At 45.2% G+C, this 27,080-nt stretch overlaps 4 protein-coding genes across 64 annotated transcripts in view; 3 read left to right on the top strand and 1 right to left on the bottom strand.

Moving 5' to 3' along the window:
* Positions 1-2,717, bottom strand: part of UBAP2L (ubiquitin associated protein 2 like) — a 44,113-nt gene extending 41,396 nt beyond the window's left edge. For 33 of the 50 annotated variants that reach the window (XM_069574927.1, XM_069574983.1, XM_069575138.1 and 30 more), the window contains exon 1: positions 2,510-2,703. The gene's annotated coding sequence lies outside the window, so the exon portion shown is untranslated. Of the gene's footprint in view, positions 1-2,509 lie in introns of all 50 variants that reach the window. The other 17 variants (XM_069574965.1, XM_069575099.1, XM_069575007.1 and 14 more) reach the window with 8 other exon arrangements.
* A 45-nt stretch (positions 2,718-2,762) lies between these two features.
* C1H1orf43 (chromosome 1 C1orf43 homolog) lies at positions 2,763-11,223 on the top strand. Of its 6 annotated transcripts, XM_069575340.1 has the most exons (8): positions 2,824-3,199; positions 3,588-3,689; positions 7,455-7,572; positions 7,776-7,829; positions 8,779-8,945; positions 9,038-9,096; positions 10,216-10,302; positions 10,677-11,223. In XM_069575340.1, exons 1-7 carry the CDS (start codon positions 3,134-3,136, stop codon positions 10,259-10,261), a joined length of 612 nt encoding a protein of 203 aa, XP_069431441.1. In that variant the 5' UTR covers positions 2,824-3,133; the 3' UTR covers positions 10,262-10,302; positions 10,677-11,223. The 6 variants fall into 6 exon arrangements, with proteins under 6 accessions (XP_069431419.1, XP_069431441.1, XP_069431452.1 ...); XM_069575318.1 differs by lacking the exon at positions 10,216-10,302 and having other exon boundaries at positions 2,763-3,199; XM_069575351.1 differs by lacking the exon at positions 10,216-10,302 and having other exon boundaries at positions 9,038-9,130.
* Positions 11,224-12,052: 829 nt separating this feature from the next.
* CFAP141 (cilia and flagella associated protein 141) lies at positions 12,053-15,324 on the top strand. The gene is made up of 4 exons (XM_069575381.1): positions 12,053-12,187; positions 12,520-12,560; positions 14,232-14,361; positions 14,884-15,324. Exons 1-4 carry the CDS (start codon positions 12,155-12,157, stop codon positions 14,983-14,985), a joined length of 306 nt encoding a protein of 101 aa, XP_069431482.1. The 5' UTR covers positions 12,053-12,154; the 3' UTR covers positions 14,986-15,324.
* A 6,222-nt stretch (positions 15,325-21,546) lies between these two features.
* The window catches only part of TPM3 (tropomyosin 3), a 28,286-nt gene continuing 22,752 nt past the window's right edge, over positions 21,547-27,080 (top strand). For 4 of the 7 annotated variants that reach the window (XM_069543346.1, XM_069543364.1, XM_069543356.1 and 1 more), the window contains exons 1-2: positions 21,547-21,863; positions 22,476-22,601. In XM_069543346.1, the coding sequence (XP_069399447.1) occupies positions 21,750-21,863; positions 22,476-22,601 (240 nt within the window). In that variant the 5' untranslated portion in view covers positions 21,547-21,749. The remainder of the gene's footprint in view (positions 21,864-22,475; positions 22,602-27,080) is intronic. The other 3 variants (XM_069543336.1, XM_069543386.1, XM_069543377.1) reach the window with 1 other exon arrangement.

Here is a 27,080-nt window from a genome sequence, read left to right as displayed (position 1 = left end):
ACAGGATTATTTGATATACAGAAAGAAGTCCATTTTCCCAGGCTGCCATTATTGTCAAGTTTCAAAACTTAACTTACAAAAAATCAAGTGTTGTTCAACCAAGTACCTAGATTCAAATAAAACAGAAAAAAAAGAAAAAGAAAATACCTAGAGGAAAACTATTAGGCATTATTGTAATTGGCTCAAAGATGAAGATTCTAACCATGGGAGTAGCCTCTCCTAGAACTTAAAAAATATAGATTGTGTTCTACTCCACGTGTGTTTCCATTTGTGAGCAGGAGTTGTTAAGCAGAATTTCATGACTACCTGTAAAGACAATTGCATGTACAGTACCTGTCAGCGTAAATACATTAGTCATTTCAAAACCCACATTAATTACTTAGGAAAAGCAGGGGGAACCTCCTGATCATTCTATTAACTTCCATTTCTCTCTTATAAGTGCTATGAAATGTGTGACTAACAAAATTTTACCACCTATGTAGTAGCAACACTGAGCAACAGGTCAAAAATAAGTGATCTGAGTGGATCACTGGAGGGCACAGAATTAGTAGCCTTTTAGTAGTAAAGAGACACATACCCAAAGTTATCACAGTAGAGGTGAGGAATCTTGTTAAGTACTCTTTCATATAGCATAAAAATATTTAATGAAAGTAGGTGAGAAGTATTGGAGACAAGGGAATAGTGCAGGAACAAATACAGGTTTCAACACAGGAGTGCCCTTGACCATTTTTTGAAAACCAGCTACTTAAAAAAATAGCCAGAGAAATTTTACAGAAAAAAATAAATAACAAGTATTTATTGAGTATCTACTATGTGTCCAGTATTTTAGTAAATACAAAAGCAATATGACTTGGTTGCTGCCCTCAGGGAGCTTACAATCTAATTTGAGAAACAATTCAGAAACTCTGAAGCTGGACGGGGATGGGTAAGGCTTGCTACTTCTAAAAGAGCAATTAATTCCCCTAGATGCTCTGTGGAAATTATCCCTGCAAGTCCTTCCCCATCAACTTGAACCTAATTTAAAAAAGAGTACTTCCCAGTTAGGACACATTTTGGCAAGAAGGGGCTTTAAAAATCATAATCAAAACAGTACATTTTAAGGTCTTTCATCATCAGTTTTCATGCCAGCAACACTTTCCGACTTCCCGTTCACAACGGAAATAATCACCGGGAGAGCCTAATCTTTTTAAGGACAATGGCTGCAGGATCTCAAAAGCAGTTTTATCAACCCATACACGGCCAAAACGTTTTAGTTCTCCAGGAATTCGGGTTGTCAATGACCCTCATCACATCCCGGCAAGTCACATCAGATATCCATCCCCAAAGCAGAAGGTGGGCGGTGGAAGTGAATGGGGAGGAGACAAAAAACAAAACAAAACACGATTTCACCATCTAATAATCAGGGACAGTCAAAGGCAAAAAGGATAACAATAACACCAACAAAAAAGGCCTGTTACTGTGGTGTTTTTCTTTCACAATATCCTACACCAGAGATGGCTACATTTAAAGAACAGTGGAAAAGGAGCAACCTATTTGTGACATCAGTTTGCAAAGCAATTTAAGGACTGCCCACAAGGTGAAGGGTCTGAAGAAATTTGGGATTCCTGTTCCATTATGAGAAGAGTGATCAAAACCCCACTGCTCTAGTGACGTCCCTTAGGCGTAATATACCCTATGGGGGCCTCCCATGCCCAGCTTCCCAGATAACATAATTGTTTGGGGTACCCAAAACAACAGTATGGACAACAGGAAGCTAAAGACAGCAGCAAAAAAAATATATTCCAAGAGCTGGGGCGGTGAGAAAGAAAGAAGGGTAATAAGAGGAGCTGACAAAGAGGCTGGAAACGGAGAGGGGACGCAAGCCCACGCGTGGAGGATGGGAGGCTCACCCCGCTCAGCACCACATCGGGAGCTCACAGGGCCAATCGCCTCCTTACCTCCCACCCGGAACAAATTAATCCTCCGCACTCCAAACTGAGGGCCACATGGGGGAGTTTGGGGCAGCTCCACCCCATCGTCTTCCCTCCCCCCCTCCCCGCCACCCCTAAACCAGGCCGAATCCGGATCAGAGGGGGCCCGCAGAGGGTTGGAAAGGGAGGAGGCCTTCTCCTCTTCTCCACAGGAACCAGCCAGCGTAAAGAGAGGGCCCTACCTCAGGCGGGGCCCAGGCCTCGCTCACTCGCGCTCTTTCTCGCTCTCCCCCGTCTCAGGCTCTAGCCGCATGGCCCCCCCCCGCCGCCGACTGCCCCAAGCCCCGCCCCGGCCACGCTCCCAAATCGAGGCCCCGGCTCTGGCGCGGCCCACTAGGCCGCGAACCCAACCATAAACAAAACCTCCAGCGGCCGACTCGAGGGGGGGGGCGCCAGGGCTCGTACGACTAGGTGGGGGGTGTACAGTGGGGAACACGGTGCGGGGGGGCCTACCGAGGGAGGGGTATACGGCGGGGGTAAGGGAGAAAGGAGGGAGGGTAAAAGGGGTAACGCGGATTTAAAGGGGCCGCGGACAATACCCGGCCCCGCCGCGCTGCCGCTGCCGCCGCCGCCGCCGCCAACGCCGCTGCGCTCCCAACTTTACCTCAGTCTCCTCCACACTGACACCCCGGGCCGCGCCGCCCCTGTCACGTGATATAAGGTTCCCTCCTCCCCCCTCCCCTTTTCCCTCTCGCGCTCGCTCTCGCGCCTTCTCCCTCCCACTTGCCTTCCTGCGTCCCCCAGCACGTGACGCGAAAAGGGACGCGCACGTAAGCGTGCGCGTGCCGCCTCGCCACGAGACACCTCATTCCGGCTGCGCGCGTGTGCCCCGCCTCCTCCGCGGCGGCCCCGCCTCCGCCACGTGACGAGCAGAGGGCTTCTGCTTCCTCTTACTGGCGTAGTTCCGCGTCTCAGCACTCGCCGGTCCCTGTTGTCTTTGCGTGCCTGAGTCACGTGCTTGGGGGAAGCGGGAAGGCAGCGTTCTTCTTTCCTAGCCCCCCCCATCCGCCATGTTTTCAGGCCCGGTCAGCCTTGGTCTGTCCCCGTAAGGAAATGGCCGGGGAGTTTCAGGAAACCCAGGCGCCGTTGCTTCAGCGGAGCCCGGGCTGACGAGGCAGGGCAGCGGGTTAAACCGGAGCAGTTCCGCGCGGGGTGGGGAGGCCATGGCGTCCGGCAGTAACTGGCTGTCTGGCGTGAATGTCGTGCTGGTGATGGCCTACGGGAGCCTGGTGAGGAGATTCCCCCACCCCATTCCTGCAGTCGCGTCTGACCCAGTAGAGACCCTCCTCTTGAGCAGTCCCCCGTGTCCTCATTCTCCACCCACTCACCTGCACTTTTTTCTGGCTTTGACTCCTATCCCAGGAGTACCTGGGAGCGTAAGTCACCGACTCGCACCGCCCCGCCCCCAGCTGAGAACCCTCCCTCTAAACCCTGGGACGCAGACCCCCCACGCATATCCGCCACAGGTTCACCCGTACCCACCGTATCGGTAGTGGCCTTGCTTTGCCCCAACTTATATCCCAAAGCACCCCTGAGAACCCCAATTGATATTTGAATTGAAGGCATGCCTTTTATTTGTTTAATTTTTTAATTCAAGGTTCTCTGCCTTTTGGACAGGTGTTTGTACTGCTATTTATTTTTGTGAAGAGGCAAATCATGCGCTTTGCAATGAAATCCCGAAGGGGACCTCATGTCCCTGTGGGACACAATGCCCCCAAGGTAGGTCCTTAAAACGTGAGATAGGCGTGGTTCTCCAGATCTATTAGGGCTCAGAATGAGATTTCCTTTGCCTTCCGGGAGAAGGCAGTTGCACCCCACTCCAGTACTCTTGCCTGGAAAATCCCATGGACGGAGGAGCCTGGTAGGCTGCAGTCCATGGGGTCGCTAAGGGTCGGACACGACTGAGCGACTTCACTTTCACTTTTCACTTTCATGCATTGGAGAAGGAAATGGCAACCCACTCCAGTGTTCTTGCCTGGAGAATCCCAGGGACGGGGTAGCCTGGTGGGCTGCTGTCTATGGGGCCGCACAGAGTCGGACACGACTGAAGCGACTTAGCAGTTTGCCTTTCGAAATGACTCAATTCCCGTATTCTTTGTCCAGTTACCCACGTGCTTGCTTTAGTACACTGAGCGATAAAGGTCATCTTGAGTCCTGCTTACTGCTGTGGCACAGCTAGTAACTTATCCAAGAACTTCAGTTTCTGCATCTGCAGAATGAAGGACTTGAATTAAAATTCCAAACTTTCTGTGGTAAGATATTTCCCTGTTAAACTTAAGCTACCCAGTGTTTTCTGTTTGAGGGTTTTGTTTTGTTTTTGATTTGGGATGGAGTTAGAGTGATTAGAATTAGCCCCACATCAGTGAGGAGGCAAACTTTGCAAAACTTTAGATTTATGAAGTGAAGTCACTCACTCATGTCTGACTCTTTGCAACCCTATGGACTGTAGCTGGCCAGGCTCCTCTGTCCATAGGATTTTCAAGGCAAGAATACTGGAGTGGATTGCCATTTCCTTCACCAGGAGATCTTCCTGACCCAGGAATCGAACCCAGATATCCTGCGTTGCAGGCAGACTCTTTACCGTCTGAGCCACCAGCCAATCCATTTAGATTTATGAGGGCAGCACAAATCATCTAGTTCCATCATTCGTGTTACAAACTGAAACCTAAGAAAAGGAAGCAACTTACTGAGGACATACAGGAAGTGAATAACCAAGTAGTCTCTCTCTACTGTCTCCTGAAGATAACTGCCTTCCTTTCCTCACTTTAAATAATCTACTGAAATTTTATTTATATCCCAGTCCTCCCTGAGTTCCATACTTGTGTATCCAGATGCCTACCTAACATTTCCAGTTAGATGTCTGATAGGCATCTCAAACCCAACATGTCAAAATCAGAACTCTTAATACCCTCCTGCCACCTCCACCCTGCTGCTGCTCTCTTCCGCTTCTGGGTAGAAGGTGCCTGCTGCCCCTACCAACCTCCTTTAGTATGGCTCTCCATTGATCACTGGGATCCAGCTGTGCTGATTGAGTTTCTTATCTTTATGTGTGCTGTCGCTGGGGCAGAATGATCAACCTCTGGTTTTCATGTAGCTAGTTCATTTGATCTTTAGAGCTTACCTCAAGTACTATTTCCTAGAAAGAGGAATGCTTATGACTCATTATAAACTAGGTCTTTTTTTTTTTTGAGATAGCATTTTACTACAAATTGTCTTTTACGTGTATTTGTTTAATGCCCGTCTCTTCCCTAAGCTCTAATAACGTAGGCACCATGCTAGTTTTGTTCACTGCTATAGAGCCACGGCCTACGTATAGTAGATAGTTAATAATTCATCGTTGAGTGAAAAGCAGGTTAGTGGGAGGGATAGAGCTGGTATACAATTATGTCAACTCCTAGATCAGTGTTCTTTCATTAAATAGTGTTGTAACTCTCTTCTCATTTTTCTGTGATGATATATTTCATGGAAAGCCTCAATGATGTGGCCTGAAACCTCAGCAGTGCTTCCAGACTCTCTCAGTTCTCCAAATGCCAACTGCCTCCCATAAGAAGGACACAGGGTTAGTTTACACTATATCATGAGTCAGTCAAAACTTGGACTATTTAGAAACACCCCATCACTGCCACCCCTTCCCGGCAACCATAGACTAGATGAGATTAAGATTCCTTTTGCTCTAAATCATTCTGTCTAAATTCTTACCCGTTGCTGGTGAAAGTGTAAATTAGTAAAACTGCTTTGGAAAATACTGGGGTATTGTCTAGTAAGATTGCAAACGTACCTAATCCACAGCCCAGCGATTCCATTCCTACCATACAGAAATTAATTTTTGCATGTGTACCAGAAGACATGTACAAGAATAAAGCATTGTAATATTTTTTAAATATGGTACGATAAATTTCCACTTGAAAACATATTTGTGTTCTGGAACAGTATGATAAATGAAAAGAAACTGAAGATAAGAATGTGAACACAAATGAATCCCCAAAATCTTTTTGAATGGAAACAGTAAATTACAAACATGAATGAATCTCAAAAACATGCTGAGTGAAAAAAATGCCAGAAAGCCATTCACAAAAGAGTACATACCGTATGATTCCATTCCATTTGTAGAGAATTTTAAAACAGAGAAAACATCAGTGTTCCCTGGGTCATGGAGGAGAGTTTAACTGCAGAGGAGGATGAAAAATATTTTGGGATGATGGAAATGTTCTGTATCTTGATTGGAATGGTAGTTGAATGAAAGTATTCATTTGTCAAGATTCATCAACACGTAAAATGGATGTATTTTATTGCATTTGAATTAAACCTCAATAAAGTTTACTTAAAATTTTAAAAGATTGCAGAGAAATTCAAAATATTTTTCGATTTGTATGAAGTTCAAAGCCAGGCAAAGCTAAACATCTTCAGGGTAACATGATAAAACAGCAAAGAAAAATAAAACTTGAGAAATTTAGGTTGGAGGTTGCATTTGACCAGGGGTGGACACAAGGCTTTGAAGTCATTGGTCATGTCCCAGTTCTTAAAGTGAGTAGTGCATTCAGGTGTTCATATTAATGAATTTTATAATTATTTAAGGTGTACATATATGTGAAATGTATTCTGTGTATGACATACTTCATAATGGAAGTTTCTAAACAGTTACAAGAGAATACTTCTTGGGACTCTGGCAGCCCTCTTAAGTTAGAAAATGAATATGAAACTCTTAACGGTGTGTGTGTATATATATATATATATATATTTTTTTTTTTTTTTGTAATTTGACTGCAGCAAATTTTGCTGTAGCATGTGGGATCTAGTTCCCTGACCAGAAATCAAACCTGGGCCCCCTGGATTGGGAGCTTGGAGTTTTAGCTACTGGACCACCAGGGAAGTCCCTAGTTTCTTTTTGAATTACCTACTTAAAAAATTAAATATGCTCTTAGAAGAAAACCTCTAGAAATCCTGTGGTCCACCAGGTAGAGATAGTTCCCAAACTTCTAAACCACATACAGATCTCCTTATAGGGTTTTAGAATAGATTATGACCTACAGTTGATGTCCATTTTTTCCCAGCTCAGGAAAAAACAGCGAACCAAGACTCTTCTAAATCCAATTGAGGGGACCTCCCTGGCAGTCCAGTGGTTAAGACTACACTTCCACTGCAGGGGATGTGGGTTCAGTCCCTGATGGGGAATCTAAAAGCCTTCATGCAGCTCCCCGGTGCAGAAAAAAAGAATTTTCAGAAAGTCAGAAGTAATAAAACTTGAAGGAATTCTAGCAGATTAAAAGATCTAGCTTAGAGATACGGGGGTTCTTAGCAAGTCCAGTCCCATTCTCTCTTAAATTATTTCTTAAATTCTTGAGTCTTAACCTGGTGCTTTCATTAGCCAAATGAGCATTTTCTTTGCTTCTGTTGTTAGTTGTTCCCCACTTTGCCCCATTTCCAGATTGATGGGAAGCAAAGTACAGGCTAAATGGCCGTGTATTCTTTTCTCCGCATGAACAGGACTTAAAAGAGGAGATTGATATCCGACTGTCCAGGGTTCAGGATATCAAGTATGAACCTCAGCTTCTCGCAGATGATGATGCAAGGCTGCTACAGCTGGAAACCCAGGGAAATCAAAGTATGTAGCATGTTCTTGGACAGTACTTCATGAGGGGTCTCACAAATTCTGAAGTCCTTTTCTCAGTTGTAAACAGCTGCTGTCAAATTCAACAACTGTGGTTCCTTGTTACTGGGCATATGTTAGATTGGGAAGCACTAAGCTTGCTGGAGTTTGGAGACTCTTTTGAGGGTTATTCCTGACACCAGTCTCTTTCTCAACAGATTGCTACAACTACCTATACAGGATGAAAGCTCTGGATGCTATCCGTGCCTCTGGTAAGGGCTGCTCAGCAGCTGTTCTGTATTCTGAGAGCTCACCCAGGAAAGAGAGGGAGGAACCTAATTTATGTTAGAATTTGTCCTTTCTACACCTACCCAACTGGTAGGAGTTTGCTAATTTTGAGAGTACTGGGTTACTGTTTTGCCTTAAGGAAATGATGTAGGTAAGTTATTTTTCTCCAGAGAGTCTGGATTTGTTTTGTTCTTTCTATACCTTTAGTTGTGAGAAGGCAATGGCACCCCACTCCAGTACTCTTGCCTGGAAAACCCCATGGACGAAGGAGCCTGGTAGGCTGCAGTCCATGGGGTCGCTAAGTCGGACACAACTGAGCGACTTCACTTTCACTTTTCACTTTCATGCATTGGAGAAGGAAATGGCAACCCACTCCAGTGTTCTTGCCTGGAGAATCCCGGGGACGGGGGAGCCTGGTGGGCTGCCGTCTATGGGGTCGCACAGAGTCGGACACGACTGAAGCAACTTAGCAGCAGCAGCATACCTTTAGTTTCATGAACTAGTGGTAATTTGCTTGTTTTTCCACAGGAGACAGGCAACATCTGCTTTTTCACCAAGCCTACATAGATGGTTCTTGATTTTTTTTTCCATTTGACCATTGTCAAAAATGCTCTTGAATTTTTTTTCCATTTTTTTCATATGACTGTTGTCAGAAATGCTCTATCTCTACCAAAACATAGTTTATATCTTAAACCATGGGTAGGTAGGAGGGTAAATAGGAAAATGACACTGTTATATACCATTGGTATAATTTAACAGTTATATTGCCACCACTGTATGACCACTCAGACATAGCTCTAGATCTCTAGCCTTCTTAATTCTCTTAAAATTTTCCCCCAACTCACTCATTGTACCTGTTTCTAAGTTTGGGAAATTAATTAGGAAGACTAAACAAACAGGAAAGGGGATATCATTGTTCTGTTATCTCCACAGAGATCCCATTTCATGCTGAAGGCCGGCATCCCCATTCCTTAATGGGCAAGAATTTCCGCTCCTACCTGCTAGATCTTCGAAACACTAGTACTCCTTTCAAGGGTGTGCGCAAGGCCCTCATTGATACCCTGTTGGATGGCTATGAGACAGCCCGCTATGGGACAGGGGTAAGCCACAGTGAATGGCCACTTTTTCCTTCAGGAAACTAAAGGGATGCCCCAGACTGAGAGATCCTCATTCTTTCTTCCTCTTTCTTCAGGTCTTTGGCCTGAGTGAGTACCTGCGCTATCAGGAGGCCCTGAGTGAGCTGGCCACAGCGTGAGTTTGGAGGGGAACATGTCAAAGGAAGCTGGTTAGAGAATACAGTAGTCCTGGGTTGTTTTCACAGTTAGATTACTTTCAAAAGCACTGAACAAAATCAGGTCCTAGAGCTGTTTCTTTCTTATGGTGGAAAGTAGATGCAAGCTAGTAAGAGAAGTTTCTCCTACTTTTTTGTATCTCTTTTCTTATTTTGATTTTTTTGTCCAACTCAGTAAAATGTCAGAATTGGTGTAATCTGTTATACCAGTAAAAGGAATAAAATAGTTTTTCAGCAAACAAAAATGTCTTCCTTTGTATCTTGGTCTGATAAAAGTAAGAATTAATTGTCAGCCAACTTTATTACCACTTAAAGTATTAATAACCCTGACTGAAACAAAAGGTATCACTAAAGAGCTAGCTGTGTTTTATAGAAGAGACTTCATGACTTTTTGCTGGGAACATTTTAAATACCTGCTAACAGAGCTTCAATATGTTGTTTATGCATGTATGTAAACATTAGAGTAAAGGGGGAAAGCCAATCTGGAATAAAGAATTACTTACAGCCACGAAAATAATACATCTGCTTTCTGCTGTGTTGATTATGACTCTTTCTCAAAAGATGAGGGGCATGTCTGTCCTGTTTTCTATATATCCTTATATGTTCTAAAGACAAAGGTCCTATAAAAACTACTTAGGAAACTAATGAAAACCCTTGGAAAGGGTGGAAAAGGCCTGTTCAAGTTCAGTTTCTTTGAAAGTAAAATACTGTATGACTCCACTTATGTGAGGTACCTAGAGTGGTCATATTCGTAGAGACAGAAAGCAGAATGGTGGTTGGTAGTGGCTGGAGGGAAGGAGGAATAGGGAGTTGTTTAAGAGGCAGAGAGTTTGTTTTCTAAGATGAAAAGAATTCTGGACATTGGTTGCACAACAGTGTGAATGTACCTAATACTACTGAACTGTAAACATTTAAAAATTGTTAAGATGGTAAATTTTATGTGTATTTTACCACATTTTAAAAAGTTTATAGTCTCTTGGATCTCAGTTTCTAGAAAGTTGCAATAGGTATATTGAAGAGTATAGGCTCTAAAATCTGACAAACTTAGATTTTAATCCCAGCTCTCTGTCACTTACTAGCTTTGTGACCTCAGGCACCTTCCTTGATGGACCCTCAGTTTCCTAATCTGCAAAAGGGGTGATACCACCATAAAGGGATAATGGGATGTGAGTAAATTACATGTTGGTAAAAGAACCAGATTTAGTGTCCTAACTTATGATAATTCAATAGTTAATTTCAATATTATTTTTTGGAGGTCAGTTGTTTCAAAGGACTCTTTGGACTGGGAGTATATTAGTGGCATGCACACATTAGGTGAATCAGAATTAAGTTTTCTTTAAGCACAGTGGAATGAACACGAGGTTGAGTCAGAGGCAGGGACTCAGTGGTAAGCTACCACATGGGATTTTAGTAACTAGTTTGTAAGATAGGACAGAGATGATTTGTGGCTACAATTGCATGTATAGGATATGGAAGCCTTGAATTGTTTTCTTCCATTAGTCCTCGTCTGTCCATGACCAGCCCTCTTTGTGTTCTTCAGGGTCAAAGCACGAAGTGGGAGCTCTCAGCGACAACACCAGTCAGCAGCCAAAGACCTAACCCAGTCTCCTGAAGTCTCCCCAACAACCATCCAGGTGACATACCTCCCCTCCAGTCAGAAGAGTAAACGTGCCAAGCACTTCCTCGAATTGAAGAGCTTTAAGGACAACTATAACACACTGGAAAGTACTCTGTGATGGAGCTGAAGGCCTCTCACTGTTGAAGGAGCCACACAGACTGCAGTGTGCTTGCCGGGTGGCCTCACTCAGGTCATCTGGGTCAGCCCAGCTCTGGATCAGCTGAAGCCCTGGTTGTGTTCAGAGCTCTTAAGATTTCATGCCTAGAGGATCATTCTCCCACCCGTTCTTATGGCCAGTTTCAGAACATCAGTTAAGACTTTATTTTCCCTTGGTATCACTTTTCTTTGGAGTTGAATTAGATGTTTTTCTCAATATTTCTGTCAAAACTTCCTTAAAAATCCTCACTTGGTTTTTTGATCATGGTTCATCTGTCATTTTCCAGACTATAAATTATCCCAAGGGTGACCAGGCTTAGTGTCTTGTCTTCTGTACACAGCTGAATGGGAGCCTTTTGGTTTGAAACATCTAAGAGTTGATTGGTGGAAATGGTATACAGAATACTGGGGAAATTGGTGGAGCCCGTGAGTGCTACCTAGAACAACTTACTCTGGTGTTCCACTTAAACCAGGATGTTAACGGGAACATTAACACAACTTCTCTAACATGCGAGGATCTGCCTTCCACTTTCATTGTATACTGTCATGAGTAAATTGAAACAGGAATGTTTTAACATCTGATATAATCCCATCACTCCTTATTTGTGGGATACTGTGAAGGAATAGACCAATATCTTGATCTGACTTTATAAACCATTTAGTGAACAATTAAAAAATAAAGCATATGATTCATTCCTCTCCAGTTGTCTTTTAATAAAACAGGCATGTGAGGACTTCTTTGGTGGTCCGGTGGCTAAGACTTCATGCTCCTAAGGCAGTGAGTACTGGTTCCACCCCTAGTTGGGGAAATAGAGTTCAGTCAAAAGTTCGATCAAAGATCCCACATTCTGCAACTAAGACCCGGTGCAGCCTAGTTTTAAAAAAAATGTTTATTTATACTTGGCTGCACCAGGTCTTAGTTGCAGAATGTGGGATCTTTGATCGAACTCTGGATTTGTGGTATGCAAACTCTTAGTTGGTCATGTGGGATCTCAAAAGAAGAAATCCTAAAGTTGCAACTGGGGTCCTTACTCATAAAAGTGCCTGTGTCACTAATAGAAGGCTGGAGAACCAGGATTCCCTTTAGGTCTCTGGGGCAACAGGCCAGGTGGCCAATGAACTCTCGTAGGCCTAGGCTCATTGTTGGAGGTGTAAATGTTGCTATGACTACTGAATCCTTGGTGACTAAACAGAAATGAGAGCTTGCTCAGTCTCCTAAGACTACATCAAGCAAGTCTGTAGACATGTCCATGGAAAAGATCGGAAAAGTAGAAGAGGTATGCAGAGTTGGAAAGGCTGCTTTGGATGAGTTTCCCCTGGATAAGGTTTCCAGATGAATTTCTCAGAAATTGACAGTTATTGAGAGGCCCTTGATGTAACTGAAGGGTAGCAGCGGGGTGGGGGGTAGTGGGAGACTGGCACATGGTAGGTATTCAAATATTTGCTGCATACTAACCCCTGCATGAATAGGACTTTCTCCACACCTGCCCTCGGAAGTTGGCTACTCCCCCGTCTCCGAAAAGAAAGATCTTTGTCTCCCACTGTGTTAGGGCACTGAGAGTGAGGTACTAGAAATCAAGGCAGATAACAGAACTCCCTTTTCTTGCAGCATTTTCAAAGGGCCCTGGGACTTAAGAAGATGGTGGAGAGGTAATCTCTGCTTCTGTCCTTTCCCTTACGCTTCAGCTTGACATTTTCACTCTCCTGCCCTCCTCTGATATCCACTTCATCTTGTTAGAGGTTCCTCAAAAAGGCAAATAGGTGTGAAGCAGGCAAGCAGCAGCCTTTGTTTCCTTGCTTCCCATTCTCTGAAAGAAAATTGGAGCAAGTTTTTGTTGTTTTACTTTTTAAGGAAAATTCAAATATTTGTTGTCTGGTATCACACTCACCAACCATGTGGTAGGTATGCGGTAGGTGTTTATTGAATGAATGAACAAGAAAACTCAAAAAGATTAAGCTGTGTATCTCATCATCTGGGGAGTTTTTTTTTTTTAAAACAAAGGTCTTAGGCCTTCCCCAGTGGTCCAGTGGTTAAGATTGCTCACTGCCAATGCAGTGGGTGGGGAACTAAGATCCCATGTGCTGCATGATGTGGCAAAAGATTAAAAAAAAAAAAAGGCCGTAACCCAGAAGAAGATTCTGACTAAAATGGCCTAAGATTAGCTAGGATAAGCCTGTTTTAAGGTTTCATAGGTTATACCCAGAGATAGCAAGGATGTGAGATAAAAAGAATGCATATAGTTTTCATGGGAGTCAAGACTGATGCAGCCTTTTTTGTAAAGTCTATCAGAATTTTAAATTCACAGATCCTTTGAACTGGCCACTCAACTTCTAGGAATACCTTATACACATACCTACAAAAGCAATAGAATGTACGCACATGAGTATTCATGACAGTATTGTTCATACAAGTAAAAAAGCTAGAAGTAACATGTAGCTGGTGAAATTCTGTTATAAAAGTACTCGGCAGCCTTTAAACAGAATGAAGCAAATCTCTAAGTGCTGATACGAAAAGTCCAAATTTATGTAATACTGCTTATGTAAATATATGATTTCATGTTAAAAATAAAAGTTATACTTGCTAATACATGATAGAAAATTTTTCTGTAAAGATGCACAAGAAACTGATAACTTTGTTGAGATGAACTGGGGCAGAAGAATGATGCTTCCAGCTTTCATTTACTATATATCCCTGTATATATTTTTCAGTCATCTGTAAAAAATACTTGATTTTTTAAAAGAAATGTCAACAAGATTATCTGAACAGAGGATGTGTGTATCACGTATATAATCCTGCTGTGTATTAGAAAACTTTAAATGATTCCACAGTGTGTCTAGCCAAGACTGAGTATCACTGGATGATGGAAGGAATCAATCCTTAGATTGGACTTGATACGCAGGTCTGCCATCAGGTGACCTTGGGTAACTCACCTGAACTAAGTTTCCTTGTTTGTATAATGCAAAAATTGATACCTATGACACATGGTTATTATGGTGATTGAATTATATACTTCCTATTAATATATGCTAGGTTCTAAATCAAGGTTTCCCTGGTGGCTCAGATGGTAAAGAATCTGCCTACAATACAGGAGACCCAGGTTGGATCCCTGGGTTGGGAAGATCCCCTGGAGAAGGGAATGGCAACCCATTCCAGTGTTCTTTCCTGGAGAAGCTAAGCCAGTACTAGTCACCTTTTCAAGGAGTTTGCAGTCTTCTCTGACAATGGTACAGAAGTTCTGATGAAGAAGAGCCTCCCTGACAAGGTTTTGTCTCTCCTCCTAACTCTAACCTATTCAACCCCTACCTTTGTGCCTGGGACAGGTGGCGAAATTCACACATGCACTGTCTGTGGCAGATAACATTAAGCCAGAGGAGAAACCCATATGCTGTCCTAAGGATGCAGGACACCATGGTACAGGAGTTGGCACTGGCCAACAAGCAGTTGCTGATGGTGAGTTCATGGCCGAAGGTTCACCCTCCACTGCACTATTCCTTTTCCCACTGGGATTCCCAAGCTCCTGGTCGCTGCCATTACACCAGAGCAGCAACTCTTAACCCTGAAATCAAAGCTCCTTTTCACCGATTCTTTGTATCCAGCTGCAGAGTCCCAAAGCTGTCTAGTCTTTGCTCCTCTCACCTTGGCAAAACTGTGCCTTAGTGCCTAGCATCTGCCTCTGGGAACCTCTCTCCTTGGAGTCCCCTGTTGCTGTCATGTCACCATTGTATCCCAGGTGCCTAGAAAAGTTTGTGGGTTTTGGTGTGTTCTCAGAAAAGACGTGGGTCTGCACACCCCCAGAGAAAAAAATGGGTTGGCTTCCCCTCTAAAGTTTAGTCTTTGTGCTCCTGCTTAATTTTAAGCCATAGCTAATTCCATATCCAAGAGAAAACGGGATGGGAAAGCAACCAGGGAGAAAGAATGAGGAAGGCAAGTACACAGAGGGCAAGTATCACACTCTTCTATCCACCCCACCAGGTCCGTCAAGCTGCCCTGCACCAGCTGTTTGAAAAGGAGCATCAGCAGTACCAGCAAGAACTAAATGAGAAGGGCAAAGCTTTTTACGTGGAGAGACTCTGATGGCATTCAAAACGTCCTTCCATTCTCACCGCATCTGCTAACCTAGCCTTCTTGAGCCCCACTACCTCCAGCGTCCCTTTCTAAACGCACTTTCCTCTGGTTATAGTTATCTGCCCAGAGCTTAGGACAGTGTTCCCACTCTCACATCTCCTGTTCTTGTCAACCCCCGGTGCTATCTGGAAAATGATCTATGAAACAATGGTAAAAACAAGAGCGACGCCTTGTGGTCAGAATGAGGTATGCAGTATTGACGTGAGTGGAGGGGAGGTGGATAGATAAACAACGTGAGCAGTGCATCCTGATTTGGTTTAATAAATAAAGCTAGTTCTTAAAAGTTCAGACTTGGACCACTGGCTTATTCTTTCAGCCCACTTCAAAGTGTTTATTCACAGCTGCCAGTATCTTGATAAAGCTTTCTGGATTTGCTCACCACCTCTCTGATCTCACTTCCACAGATCTCTTCTGTATACTTGGACAATAGCTCTGAATCTGCCTATTAATCCACAGGCACTATGGGGCTTGATGTCAGTAGGACTGGATTTTTTTTTTTACTTTATTTTACTTTACAATACTGTATTGGTTTTGCCGTACATTGACATGAATCCGCCACGGGTGTACATGAGTTCCCAATCCTGAACCCCTTTCCCACCTCTCTCCCCATACCATCCCTTTGGGTCATCCCAGTGCACCAGCCCCAAGCATCCTGTATCCTGTATCGAACCTAGACTGGCGATTCGTTTCTTACATGATATTATACATGTTTCAATGCCAGTCTCCCAAATCATCCCACCCTCTTCCTCTCCCACAGAGTCCAAAAGTCTGTTCTATACATCTGTGTCTCTTTTGCTGTCTCGCATACAGGGTTATCGTTACCATCTTTCTAAATTCCGTATATATGTGTTAGTATACTATATTGGTGTTTTTCTTTCTGGCTAACTTCACTCTGTATAATCGGCTCCAGTTTCATCCACCTCATTAGAACTAATTCAAGTGTATTCTTTTTAATGGCTGAGTAATACTCCATTGTGTATATGGACCACAGCTTTCTTATCCATTCATCTGCTGATGGACATCTTCCATGTAGGATTGGATTTTATGTTTTGACTTTGCCAATTATTGTGAGACCTTGGAAAAGTCTCTTTCCTCTGAATTTCTGTCTGAATGCTCACCTCTTCGAAATGACAGGGTTCCAAACTCAAATGCCTTCAGGGTTCAGGCGGGTTATATAGCAGTTATGAGGGGGAAAGAAATGGTGGGATTTATGGGGGACTAGAAAGAGCATGTGACGTCTTAATCCATTCAAAATTCTGAAAAGTACTAATTAATCATAGGCATCTATAGGCCACAGAGAACCTTACTCATAAAGATCCACTTTATATACAAATGATATCTCAAGCCAGAGAGACTCCCACTTTGTAGCCAGTCACAGGAGCAGAAACACACCATCACTCCTTAACTGCCATCATACTTCTTTTCCCCTCATCCCTCACCTTGCCATCTGCATTCTCATCGGTGACTCATCCTTCCCACATTGATTTCCTGCTCTCTACACTGTGGCTCTGTCCACACTGCAAAACTCACACCTTTTCTTTCCCCTGTGCCCCAAGTCTGCCTCTGTCCTTCAATACGCCGTTTTCATTTTAAGCTGTCAGAACTTCTCCTTCCTCCTCTCCTCACCACACTGATGAGCACAGAGAGGTAGCAAGGTATAAAGAGAAAAGCACACACTTTGGAGTCAGGTTTGGGTTCAAAGTCTGGCTTCACTTCTTGTGTATGTATAGGTTATTTCTCTGAGCCTCAGTTTTCTCTTCTGAAAGTGAATATAGTACCCATCTCACAGAAACAGTATGAGGATTAAATAAGATAAATGCGTGTAGAGAGCAAGCGCTGCCCTTGGCATGCAGTAGGTATCCTCCCACTTCCCTCTTAGGAGATTTCCTATGACCCAAGCCCTTCAAAGATGCCCTGCTTGGCCCCCTGGCCAGCCCCCTTAGGCAGCTCAAATATTATTCTCCATCCCAGCCCTGTCTTTCTCTTTCTGTCCTAAATGTCCATTCATCCTCCAGTCTCCATTAGCCCTGCTTTCCAAGCCCTCTAATCTTTAGTCAATAACTGCTCTTGAGTTGTGACACCAAACAGTACACGGAGCTCCAGGCTGGTGGAGGAGGCAGGCGGCGAACAAGTCATGACGAGTATGGTGGGAGTTTTATAGGAGAGAAAACCACACACCTGTGTCCTGGGTTTGACCCATTAAGCTGAGACTGAGTCTCCCATTCCTTCTGCCTGTTCCTCCACTCTGTTGCCTATAGGTCTGTCTCACCTCCCTTCTCTCCTCTTTGTATCTGTCTGCCAGCCACCCGCTGCCTCATGCAAGGCAGCATAGCCTGGTGTTAGGAGAGCAGGCTTCCATATGACGGATTTGGGTTTGAATTCTGGCTGTCATTTGCTGCCTGTGTGTCCTTGAGCAAGTAATTTTAACTTTCTGGGTTACAGGGCTTTATATGTAAAATGGAGATAATGCCTACCTCACTAGATGACCGTAGGGATTAAATAAAGCACTTAGCAGAGATGATAACCCATAATGATGTTTCCCTGTCCTTGGATAGTTTTTCTATTTTTATTTCAACTCTATTACCTGGTTGCCCCTTACCTCCCGCCACATTCTCTCATCAACCCCCTTTCTTTCTTTTCTGTTCGTTTGGGCCCACAGAACGCCCCACCCCTCTGCCATGATCCCTGACCTTGGCCTCTCTCCCCAGGGCTTGTCAGTGCCAGGCTAGCTCCAGTATTGGCAGTCCGGCCCCCTGCGGAGCCCATCGCCTCTGATCCTCTCTGCCTGCCCTGTCTGCTCTCATCACATCAGCTGAGTAATTCACCCCTTCATGCCTCCCCAGCCCCTTTTCCCTCTGTGGCCAGTGCCTTACCCAGCTCCTCAGGCTCAAAAGGACTCAGTCTGGGTTGAAATGGCTACACAGAAGGTACTTCCAGGAGAGCTGGAAAGCGTTCATCAGAGGCCATCTGAGGTTTCCGCCTGGACATGCCACCCTGTCAATCTCTTCCTGGGAGAGCTGCTCCCCTCCTACACCAATATTTCCTGTCTCTGCCTCTGTTTCCCCGAGTTTGCCAAACACTGCTGCTGCTGCTAAGTCGCTTCAGTCATCTCTGACTCTGTTCGACCCCATAGACAGCAGCCCACCAGGCTCCCCCATCCCTGGGATTCTCCAGGCAAGAACACTGGAGTGGGTTGCCATTTCCTTCTGCAATGCATGAAAGTGAAAAGTGAAAGTGAAGTCACTCACTCGTGTCCAACTCCTAGTGACCCAATGGACTGCAGCTTACCAGGCTCCTCCGTCCACGGGATTTTCCAGGCAAGAGTACTGGAGTGGGGTGCCATCCACTAAAGTCCTTTCAATTCCTGCTAAAATCCCTTTCCCAGCCTCTTGCCCTCCAGCCTGCGGTTCTCCAGGGCAGTCAAGGTTTCCAGAAAAGGGAACTAGAATTTGGGGCAGGTGTGGGTGTTAAGGGTAAAAAAGGAAGGTCAAGAAAGTAAAAAATTACACACAGACTGAAAGCCATAAGACAACACCACAGGTGTCTACCTTGGGGCTTGTAGGCCCATTTGTTAGTCTTCCCTGGAAGGCAAGAGCCACACAATACGAATTGACTGGAGCTTGGGACAAGTTATCGATCTAGATCAAGGGCACTGTCAAGTTGGCAGATTGTTTGTGTGTGCACGTTGAGCGGGGTGGGGGTGTCCGGACTAATGGGAACAAGGACACATGGAACAGGCCTGGGGGCTGAAGCAGAGCCTCCTCCTCCCACCCCACGCTTCTATCCAAGACCCCACCCCACCAGTGCAGCTATAACTCGCGCTCCTTTCTGCCACAGTAGAGAGAAGCATCTGCCTGCCACAGGACATTCAACAGACCTGATTCTCTTCAGCAGAGAAACCTCCCAGAAAAGCAGGCCCCTGTGAGGAAAGACCCTTAAAGAAGCCAACTCAGGAGCTTGCGTTGTAAGAAGCCCCAGAAGAGGAGAGTCCCAAGGACTGCTGGCTGTTTCCTGGCAGAGGCCTTTTCCTCCCTCACCTTGTCCTTCTAAAATCCTGGTTTCAAGTCTGCCAGGCAGGAGAGGCTGTCCTTAAGTCTTCTCTGGAGCCTGGGCTGGAGCCTGCTAGTAAGACAGGTTACGCTTCTCTTCCGGGACAGCCAAGGGTGACTTTGAGGAGGAGGATGCCTGGAGGGCATGGGGAGAAGGTGAGAAGGGACAATATGGTGGGGAAAAGCAACCAAGCCTTCTGGAAGTTTCTCATAGCTACTCATCTCTAGTTCTCAAGAGCAGGCAGGTTCCAGGAAAGGGTCCGCTGAGAGGCCCTCAGCAGCCTTGTGGGGGAGTTGGAAAGGTAAAGCAGGACGTGCAAGCCCCCACCCCCTCTCCCGGAAAGCCTTGGGGGCAGCTGGAGGGGAACTGAGGGGAGCAGGTGGCAAGGTTGACAAGGGGCTGCTGACACCGTTGATCCTCTGAGCGCTGAGGCTGTGACACCAGGGGAAGAAACTGTGTTGGAGCTTTTGGAAAGGATAGGTGCCCGGATGCAGAGGGCTGCCAGATATTCTTCCTGGTGTAGGCTAACGTGATCAAGCAAAGGCCAGGCACTGGTAGCAAAGGAGCCAAGACAGGGATGGCACGAAGAGCCGATGAGTAAGAGCCGGCTGTCTTAGGAGGTGAAGAGCAGGGGTTGGTGCCCTTTCCCCAGACAGATGGCTCTCAGGGGTTGGTGCCTGACATGTCTGCTCTGCCCTTTCTTTGCAGTGGGGAGGAAGGCAGAGGGCCATGAAAGCTCTTCTGCCTGCTTCTGTGTGATATGTTTGATATTGGGTTGTTTAATTAGGAACCAACTAAATGTCAAACATATTCTTACAGCAGTAGGCAATTTGGCATCATACTCTTTCTTACCCCAACTTCTGGGGCTCTGGGGTCCTGGTTTTTTTTTTTTTTTTTTTTTTTTTTTTACTGAACCTATTTTCTCCAAGACCCCTTTGGAAGACTAGTGGCTGCAACCCATGTGGGTTTCAATCTTAACCTGGAGGGCTAGTGTGGGAGCAGGGGAGAACTGGAGTCTGGGTATCAAATCTTCCTCTCTCTTTCCCTTGTGTGTGCATGCTAAGTCATGTCAGTCATGTCCCACTCTTTGCAACCTCCTAGACTATAGCCCACCAGGCTCCTCTGTCATGGAATTCTCCAGGCAAGAATACTGGAGTGGATCGCCATGCCCTCCTCCAGGGGATCTTCCCAACCCAGGGATCGAACTCGCATCTCTTACTTCCCCTGCATTGGAAAGTGGGTTCTTTACTACTACTGCCACCTGTGAAGCTTCTTTTCCTTGTGCTAGAAGGGAAATGGCTCTGATCTTTTCCTGTCCTTGTATTCTTCTCCTCCTTATTCAATCTCCCCACCTTATTATCCAATGTTTCCTGCCCCTGGGACTCCTGTTCCCTAAGGCGAATAGTAGGGGTCTTTGGTTTTTCTGTTTTCTTTCAAGATGGTTCAGCTGATGGTTCTATCTGTGTATTTACCCCTAGTGATTAGAGGTAGGTATTTCAGTCACCCCATTGTTGGAGCCTAGTATTAACACCACCCATCTATCCTTGACATAATGACTAATGAGCACCATTTATATTTTTCCCTGGTAGTCCGGGTCACCTTGAACAGTGCCCACCTCTCTCTGGCATATTCTCAGATTGTATGGTGCCCGTGTCAGGGATCAACTACCACCTGTCAGTAGCAAGGCTCCAAGTGGAATGAACAGAGCCTGGAGCTAAGCCAGGGAGAACAGAGCTGGTAATGGTGATGATGATGATGACTGGGGGCAGCTGTGAAGAAGGGAGGAGAGGGTGGGAAGAGTAGAGAGCAACAAGACCTTGGTCTATGTGGGTATGAAAGTTCTATTTAAAGATCTCTATGGGGAAACAGAGGACGTGATCCTATCTGGTTTACTGTGTCTCCCACTTTTCTTTCCCTGCCCACTGGCCTGAAACTCTGGGATGGCCATCCAAACCCCAACCCTACGCTCTTACTCCATCCCCCTGGTTCTTAAGCAGGGAGGAATAATGTCTCCCTGCCCATTAGAGACTCTCAAAATAGCACAGTAACTTGATCTGGGGATCTGGGGAATTGTCAAGGATCATGGGTGATCTCCCCTCTTCACTGTTGCTCAAGATCCCTAAATACCAGGAATCAAAATGTAAAACTCAACCAATGGAATTTGATTAGCATCCAACACAGTCTGGATGAGAGTCAGGGGAAAGCTGAAGGGCAAACTAGGAAAACTAGTCATGCTTTGGGTGAAAACTACCATTCTAGAATTGCCAAAGTACCCTTCTCTGTTTCAGTATCCTACCCCTCCCCCTTCCTTGCTCTTTTAAAATATGCATGGAGCTGCCCAGTATGAGTGGAAAGTTTCAGGGTCAGGGAGAACCTTTCCCTCCCCCACTTTCCATTGTCTAAAATCAGCCTCAGCTGTTCCCTAATTTTTCTTTGCTGGTGATGTCAGTCCATCAAAGTGTCTCACCCTGTGTTCCCCTGCGAACAATGATGGGGCAGAGGGAGCTGGGAAGACCATATTAGGAGCAAGAGGTGGAGCCATGGGCAGAAATAAAGGCCCAGGTCTGGGGAGCTAGTCACTTAGCCAGCAGCCCCTCCTTTCTTTCCCTAGTCTCCAGTCCTCCAGTTTTCACAGGTGAGCTCCCAAGCGGCCACTGTTCAGGATGGAGGCCATCAAGAAAAAGATGCAGATGCTGAAGCTGGACAAGGAGAATGCTCTGGATCGGGCAGAGCAAGCGGAAGCTGAGCAGAAGCAGGCAGAAGAAAGAAGTAAGCAGGTAGGCCTTAGCCTTGGTCTCTCTTACCGGCTGGTGAACCAAACTGAAATAGAAGAGTTTTGGTGGGAAAGGCAGTGACCACTGGTGCCAGCTCATCCTTTGGGCAGGAGGGACTCCTCTTCTTCCCCAGCCTCACAGCACATGAAGAGGGCATCTCGGGTATTTGCCTTAGACTGACTGTGTGACCTTGTGAAAGTCAGTGGCCCCTTCTGAGCCACAGTCTGTCTGCTGGATTTAAGTGGGAGTGGATCATGTTTTGGAATAACTCCTGACTTCTAGAGGAAAAGGTGGGAGCTTGGCATGCAGCATCTCTTTTCCCTTAAATGGGGTCACAGACATTGACATCTGAAGATATTTACCATCCCAATGTCTTAATGAAAACTCAGCATGGCCTGGTCATTTTAGGGTCAGAGATTACAAGGTCACAGGCCAAGGCCATAGCATCATTCCTGGGGCAGTTGGCTGAAACTGATGAGGAAGAACGTGTGCTGTCTCTCTGAGGATGGTAATATAGAGGGTGAGCTCAGGGGTCTGTCAGGCTCAAGAGCCTAGGGTCTGTGCCTGCACTGTTGTGTCTGCGTGTCTTGTGTGTGACTCTTGGGGCTTCCACAGCTGGAAGATGAGCTGGCAGCCATGCAGAAGAAGCTGAAAGGGACAGAAGATGAGCTGGACAAGTATTCGGAAGCTCTGAAGGATGCTCAGGAGAAGCTGGAGCTGGCGGAGAAGAAAGCAGCCGATGTGAGTACAGGGAAACTGGGGGGTGGGTTCAACCTGTGCAAATAGATCTTCATGTTAACAACTGAATTCTAAACATACTTGGACATATATACACTTGTGGATTCTCAGAACATAGGCGTAGATACCCACATACATTTTCCCCACATGCTGGTATACCCTTATTGGCATATACTTTCATTCTTTAAAACATGCAGAAGTCTCATTTTTCTTACCCTCAATCCAGGATTTAATTCTTTCCCAGGACCTGGACAAAGGGAGGGAACTCCAAGTCCACAGTGCTATCACTTACCCCACCTCCTCCCCCATGCCACATTCTTAGCTTTTGTGTCCAAGGACTGGCACGTAGATATGTGTATTAATAGGGAACCTCTCATCTCTCAACTGCCCAGCAGAGCTAGCTCAGATTTCACAATGGGACAAAGGAGGTCACACTGACCCTGGCCCTATATGGGTTTATTTATCTTGGCCAATGTGGGCATCTGACCTTATGCCACAGAGATACCATAGAAAGCATTGCTTATAGGGCAGCTGAGAGAATCTTAGAATGATATATCAGAAATAAGAAGGACCAGGGAGTAAAGTTGTTACCACCAGACCTCACTCTGTGACCTTGATTAAATTATTCAGCTTCTCTAGGGCTGAGTTTTTCCACTTGAAAATGAAATAAACTCTCTTTTCCACTTCACGTTATCTCATAGTCACCCATTTCCCTTTATCGTCAACCTTGAAGTTAACCACAAAGATAAATGAGAGACTACAAGAAAAGATTTGTGGAAGAAAAGTAACACAGGAATCTTAACAGCAACAAAAGAATGTTCTGGTATTGATGGAAATACAGTCAATTTTCAGCATTGAGTTAGTAAGAAAGTATTTTTTAAATCACATTTGGTTTCGGAAAACAGCTAGAAACAGAGTAGGAGGTTCAGAAATGTTTTCGGATCCTCTCATTCACTTCTTTACTCTTAGGTTTCTGATCTCCCTGCTGGCTTTCTGCCACTTTCAGTGACCTGGGGAAGTGGTGAGGGTTGTTGAATATATCACACCAGAGGTCACAGACAGAGAGCGTATTATATACATGATACATGTTCATAGTTTCCAAAAGTTTACGCCACTGCAAACTACTCATTCTCCCTTCTTGGAAAACTGTGAACATCACAGGTTACTCCCGGACTTTGGGCTAGAGCTTGATGGCCTGCTGGACTTGCCTAACTTAGGTTATAAGGATAGATGACTATATCTCTCTGGTTCAAATAAATAGGCATAGGAGTAGGTTTTCACAAATGGACACAATGTCAGGTTGATAACAATTTTGTGAGATGTAACAAAATTGTAACAACTCTCCCGGAAAGTCCTTAGGCTGGTATAGCTAGCATATGGGTTTGAGGAGGTATTTCCAGGAACAATGAAAACAACAAACAAGATTAACCCAAGATTTGGGGAGAGAAAGAATGACATAGAGGCTCTAGACAATATACTGATACCATTGGAAAGATAAAGGAATTTGTTGGAGATGAATTCTATTTGTCCTTACACATACACACGTAAGCACACATCAGTCCCCACCTAGACAGGGTCTACTCAGTATATTCATTTGAAAGAAACTTCTCATAGACATATAGGAAGCTACCAAAACCATTTAAATATGTAAAGTATGGGTAAAAAAACTTCACTCAACTTCTCTCCCTCTTGTTAGCTTTCCCCAAAAGTCATTAAGTCCCCTCAGAGATATGTCAGAGAACAAGAAATAGGAGGAGAAGCTTGTAGGCAAGAGGCAAACAAACTTGGGGTTAAGATGGAAACCCATCTTTTGAACTGTGGTGTTGGAGAAGACTCTTCAAAGTCCCTTGGACTGAAAGGTGATCCAACCAGTCTATCCTAAAGGAAATCAGTCCTGAATATTGAAGGACTGATGCTGAAGTTGAAGCTCCAATACTTTGGTCACCTGATGCGAAGAACTGACTCATTTGAAAATACCCTGATGCTGGGTAAGATTGAAGGCAGGAGGAGAAGGGGACAACAGAGGATGAGATGGTTGGATGGCATCACCAACTCAATGGACATGAGTCTGAGTAAGCTCCGGGAGTTGGTGATGGACTGGGAAGCCTGTTGTGCTGCAGTCCATGGGGTCACAAAGAGTCAGACACGACTGAGCGACTAAACTGAACTGAAGATGGCAACTGGAAGAAAGGTTTCTTTTCTCAAAGCTGGGGTCAGCAAACTATCACCTGTGGGGTAAACGATGCTTCGGCCTGGTTTCCTACAAAGTTTTGGTGGAACATTTCCATGCCCATTCATTTACATATTGCCCTACTGCACCCCACTCCAGTACTCTTGCCTGGAAAATCCCATGGACAGAGGAGCCTGGTAGGCTGCAGTCCATGGGGTCTCGAAGAGTTGGACACAACTGAGCGACTTCACCTTCACTTTTGACTTTCATGCATTGGAGAAGGAAATGGCAACCCACTCCAGTGTTCTTGCCTGGAGAATGCCAGGGACGGAGGAGCCTGGTGGGCTGCCGTCTATGGGGTCGCACAGAATCGGACAAGACTGAAGCCGCTTAGTAGCAGCAGCAAGCTACTGACTTTCCCCCTACAAGAGAGTAGCAGCCACACACTACGGCCCACAAAATCAGAAATATTTACTATCTGGCCCTTTACAGAAGTTTGTTGGCTGCTGCCTCAAAGGGTCAAAGAAGGAAAGGAAGGTGTCTATGGGAATTGGGGAAAGCACTAAATAAAGAGGAGGCAACAGGTTTCAAGTAGAGAGCAAGAGTCAGAGTCAGCAGCACAGAATACATGTATCTTTGAAGGGAGGGCGCTCTTTCTAATAGGAAGGGAGTTCACAGCTCAGCTTCTGCCCTTGAGATGAATAAACAAGTAAAGAAAGCACATTCAGTTCAGTTCAGTCGCTCAGTCGTGTCCGACTCTGCGACCCCATGAATCGCAGCACACCAGGCCTCCCTGTCCATCACCAACTCCCAGAGTTCACCCAAACTCATGTGCATCGAAAAGGTGATGCCATCCAGCCATCTCATCCTCTGTCATCCCCTTCTCCTCCTGCCCCCAATCCCTCCCAGCATCAGGGTCTTTTCCAACGAGTCAACTCTTTTCATGAAGTGGCCAAACTATTGGAGTTTTAGCCTCAGCATCAGTCCTTCCAATGAACATCCAGGACTGGTCTCCTTTAGGATGGACTGGTTGGATCTCCTCGCAGTCCAAGGGACTCCCAAGAGTCTTCTCCAACACCACCGTTCAAAAGCATCAGTTCTTTGGTGCTCAGTTTTCTCCACAGTCCAACTCTCACATCCATACATGACCACTGGAAAAACCATAGCCTTGACCAGATGGACCTTGGTTGGCAAAGTAATGTCTCTGCTTTTGAATATGCTATCTATGTTGGTTATAACTTTCCTTCCAAGAAGTAAGCCTCTTTTAATTTCATGGCTGCGATCACCATTACTTTGATGTAAATATAAGGGGAAGAGAACCTGGGAGTGCTGGTTACCTGAGAAGCCAATTTGGAAAGCATAGGATTTGCTAGGACTCCTTGAACAAAGAAAGGGTGAGGGTGTGGCAAGGTCAGTCTGAACTTCATTTATTTCCTCCATAAATTCATCCAAGGTCCTTTTTGTTTTTTAATTGTTAAAAATATATACACACTGTAAAATTTGCCATTTTAACCATGTTTAAGTGTACAAGTCACTGATGGTAAGAACATTCACACTGTGGTGCAACCATGTGGAAGGTTCTTTTGATCTGAGATGAAATCAGAAGCTGTTGAAGGTAAAACAAAAGGAGAATGCAATAGTTAGGACACACAGGTTATATTTTCAAGGCTAAGAGGTGAAAGGGATGGGAGAAGAGGGAGAGGACAGACATATACACCTGTTGATATACTGTACTGTTGGTTACCAGGAAAACAATAGCACTAGGCCCCGTGCTGCCCATCCATCATGCTTTTAAAGGTCATTAGGAGTCAGTCCACCTGTTTCCCTGGATTGAGAGAAGATTATCTGTTCAAATCTACCAGCCTCAGGAATGCAGTGGTGCTCTCAACACTCATTTGGTTTGTCTAAAATGAAGTCCTCTAGTTCTTCAGTAGGGCAAGGGAGCAGTGCAATAGTGTCCCCTGCTGATCAGCACTGAGATGACAAAGTCTCATTTTTATTTACATAATCCCTCTCATTCAGTTCAGTTCAGTTCAGTCGCTCAGTCGTGTCCGACTCTTTGTGGCCCCATGAATCGCAGCACGCCAGGCTTGCCTGTCCATCACCAATTCCCGGAGTTCACTCAGACTCACATCCATCGAGTCAGTGATACCATCCAGCCATCTCATCCTCTGTTGTCCCCTTCTCCTCCTGTCCCCAATCCCTCCCAGCATCAGAGTCTTTTCCAATGAGTCAACTCTTCACATGAGGTGGCCAAAGTATTGGCGTTTCAGCTTCAGCATCATTTCTTCCAAAGAAATCCCAGGGCTGAT

This window comes from Ovis canadensis, chromosome 1 (genome assembly GCF_042477335.2).
Source record: "Ovis canadensis isolate MfBH-ARS-UI-01 breed Bighorn chromosome 1, ARS-UI_OviCan_v2, whole genome shotgun sequence".
Taxonomy (NCBI): Eukaryota; Metazoa; Chordata; class Mammalia; order Artiodactyla; family Bovidae; genus Ovis; species Ovis canadensis.
Note: the sequence above shows the minus strand (reverse complement) of the source record. Positions and strands in the feature narration are given on the sequence as shown.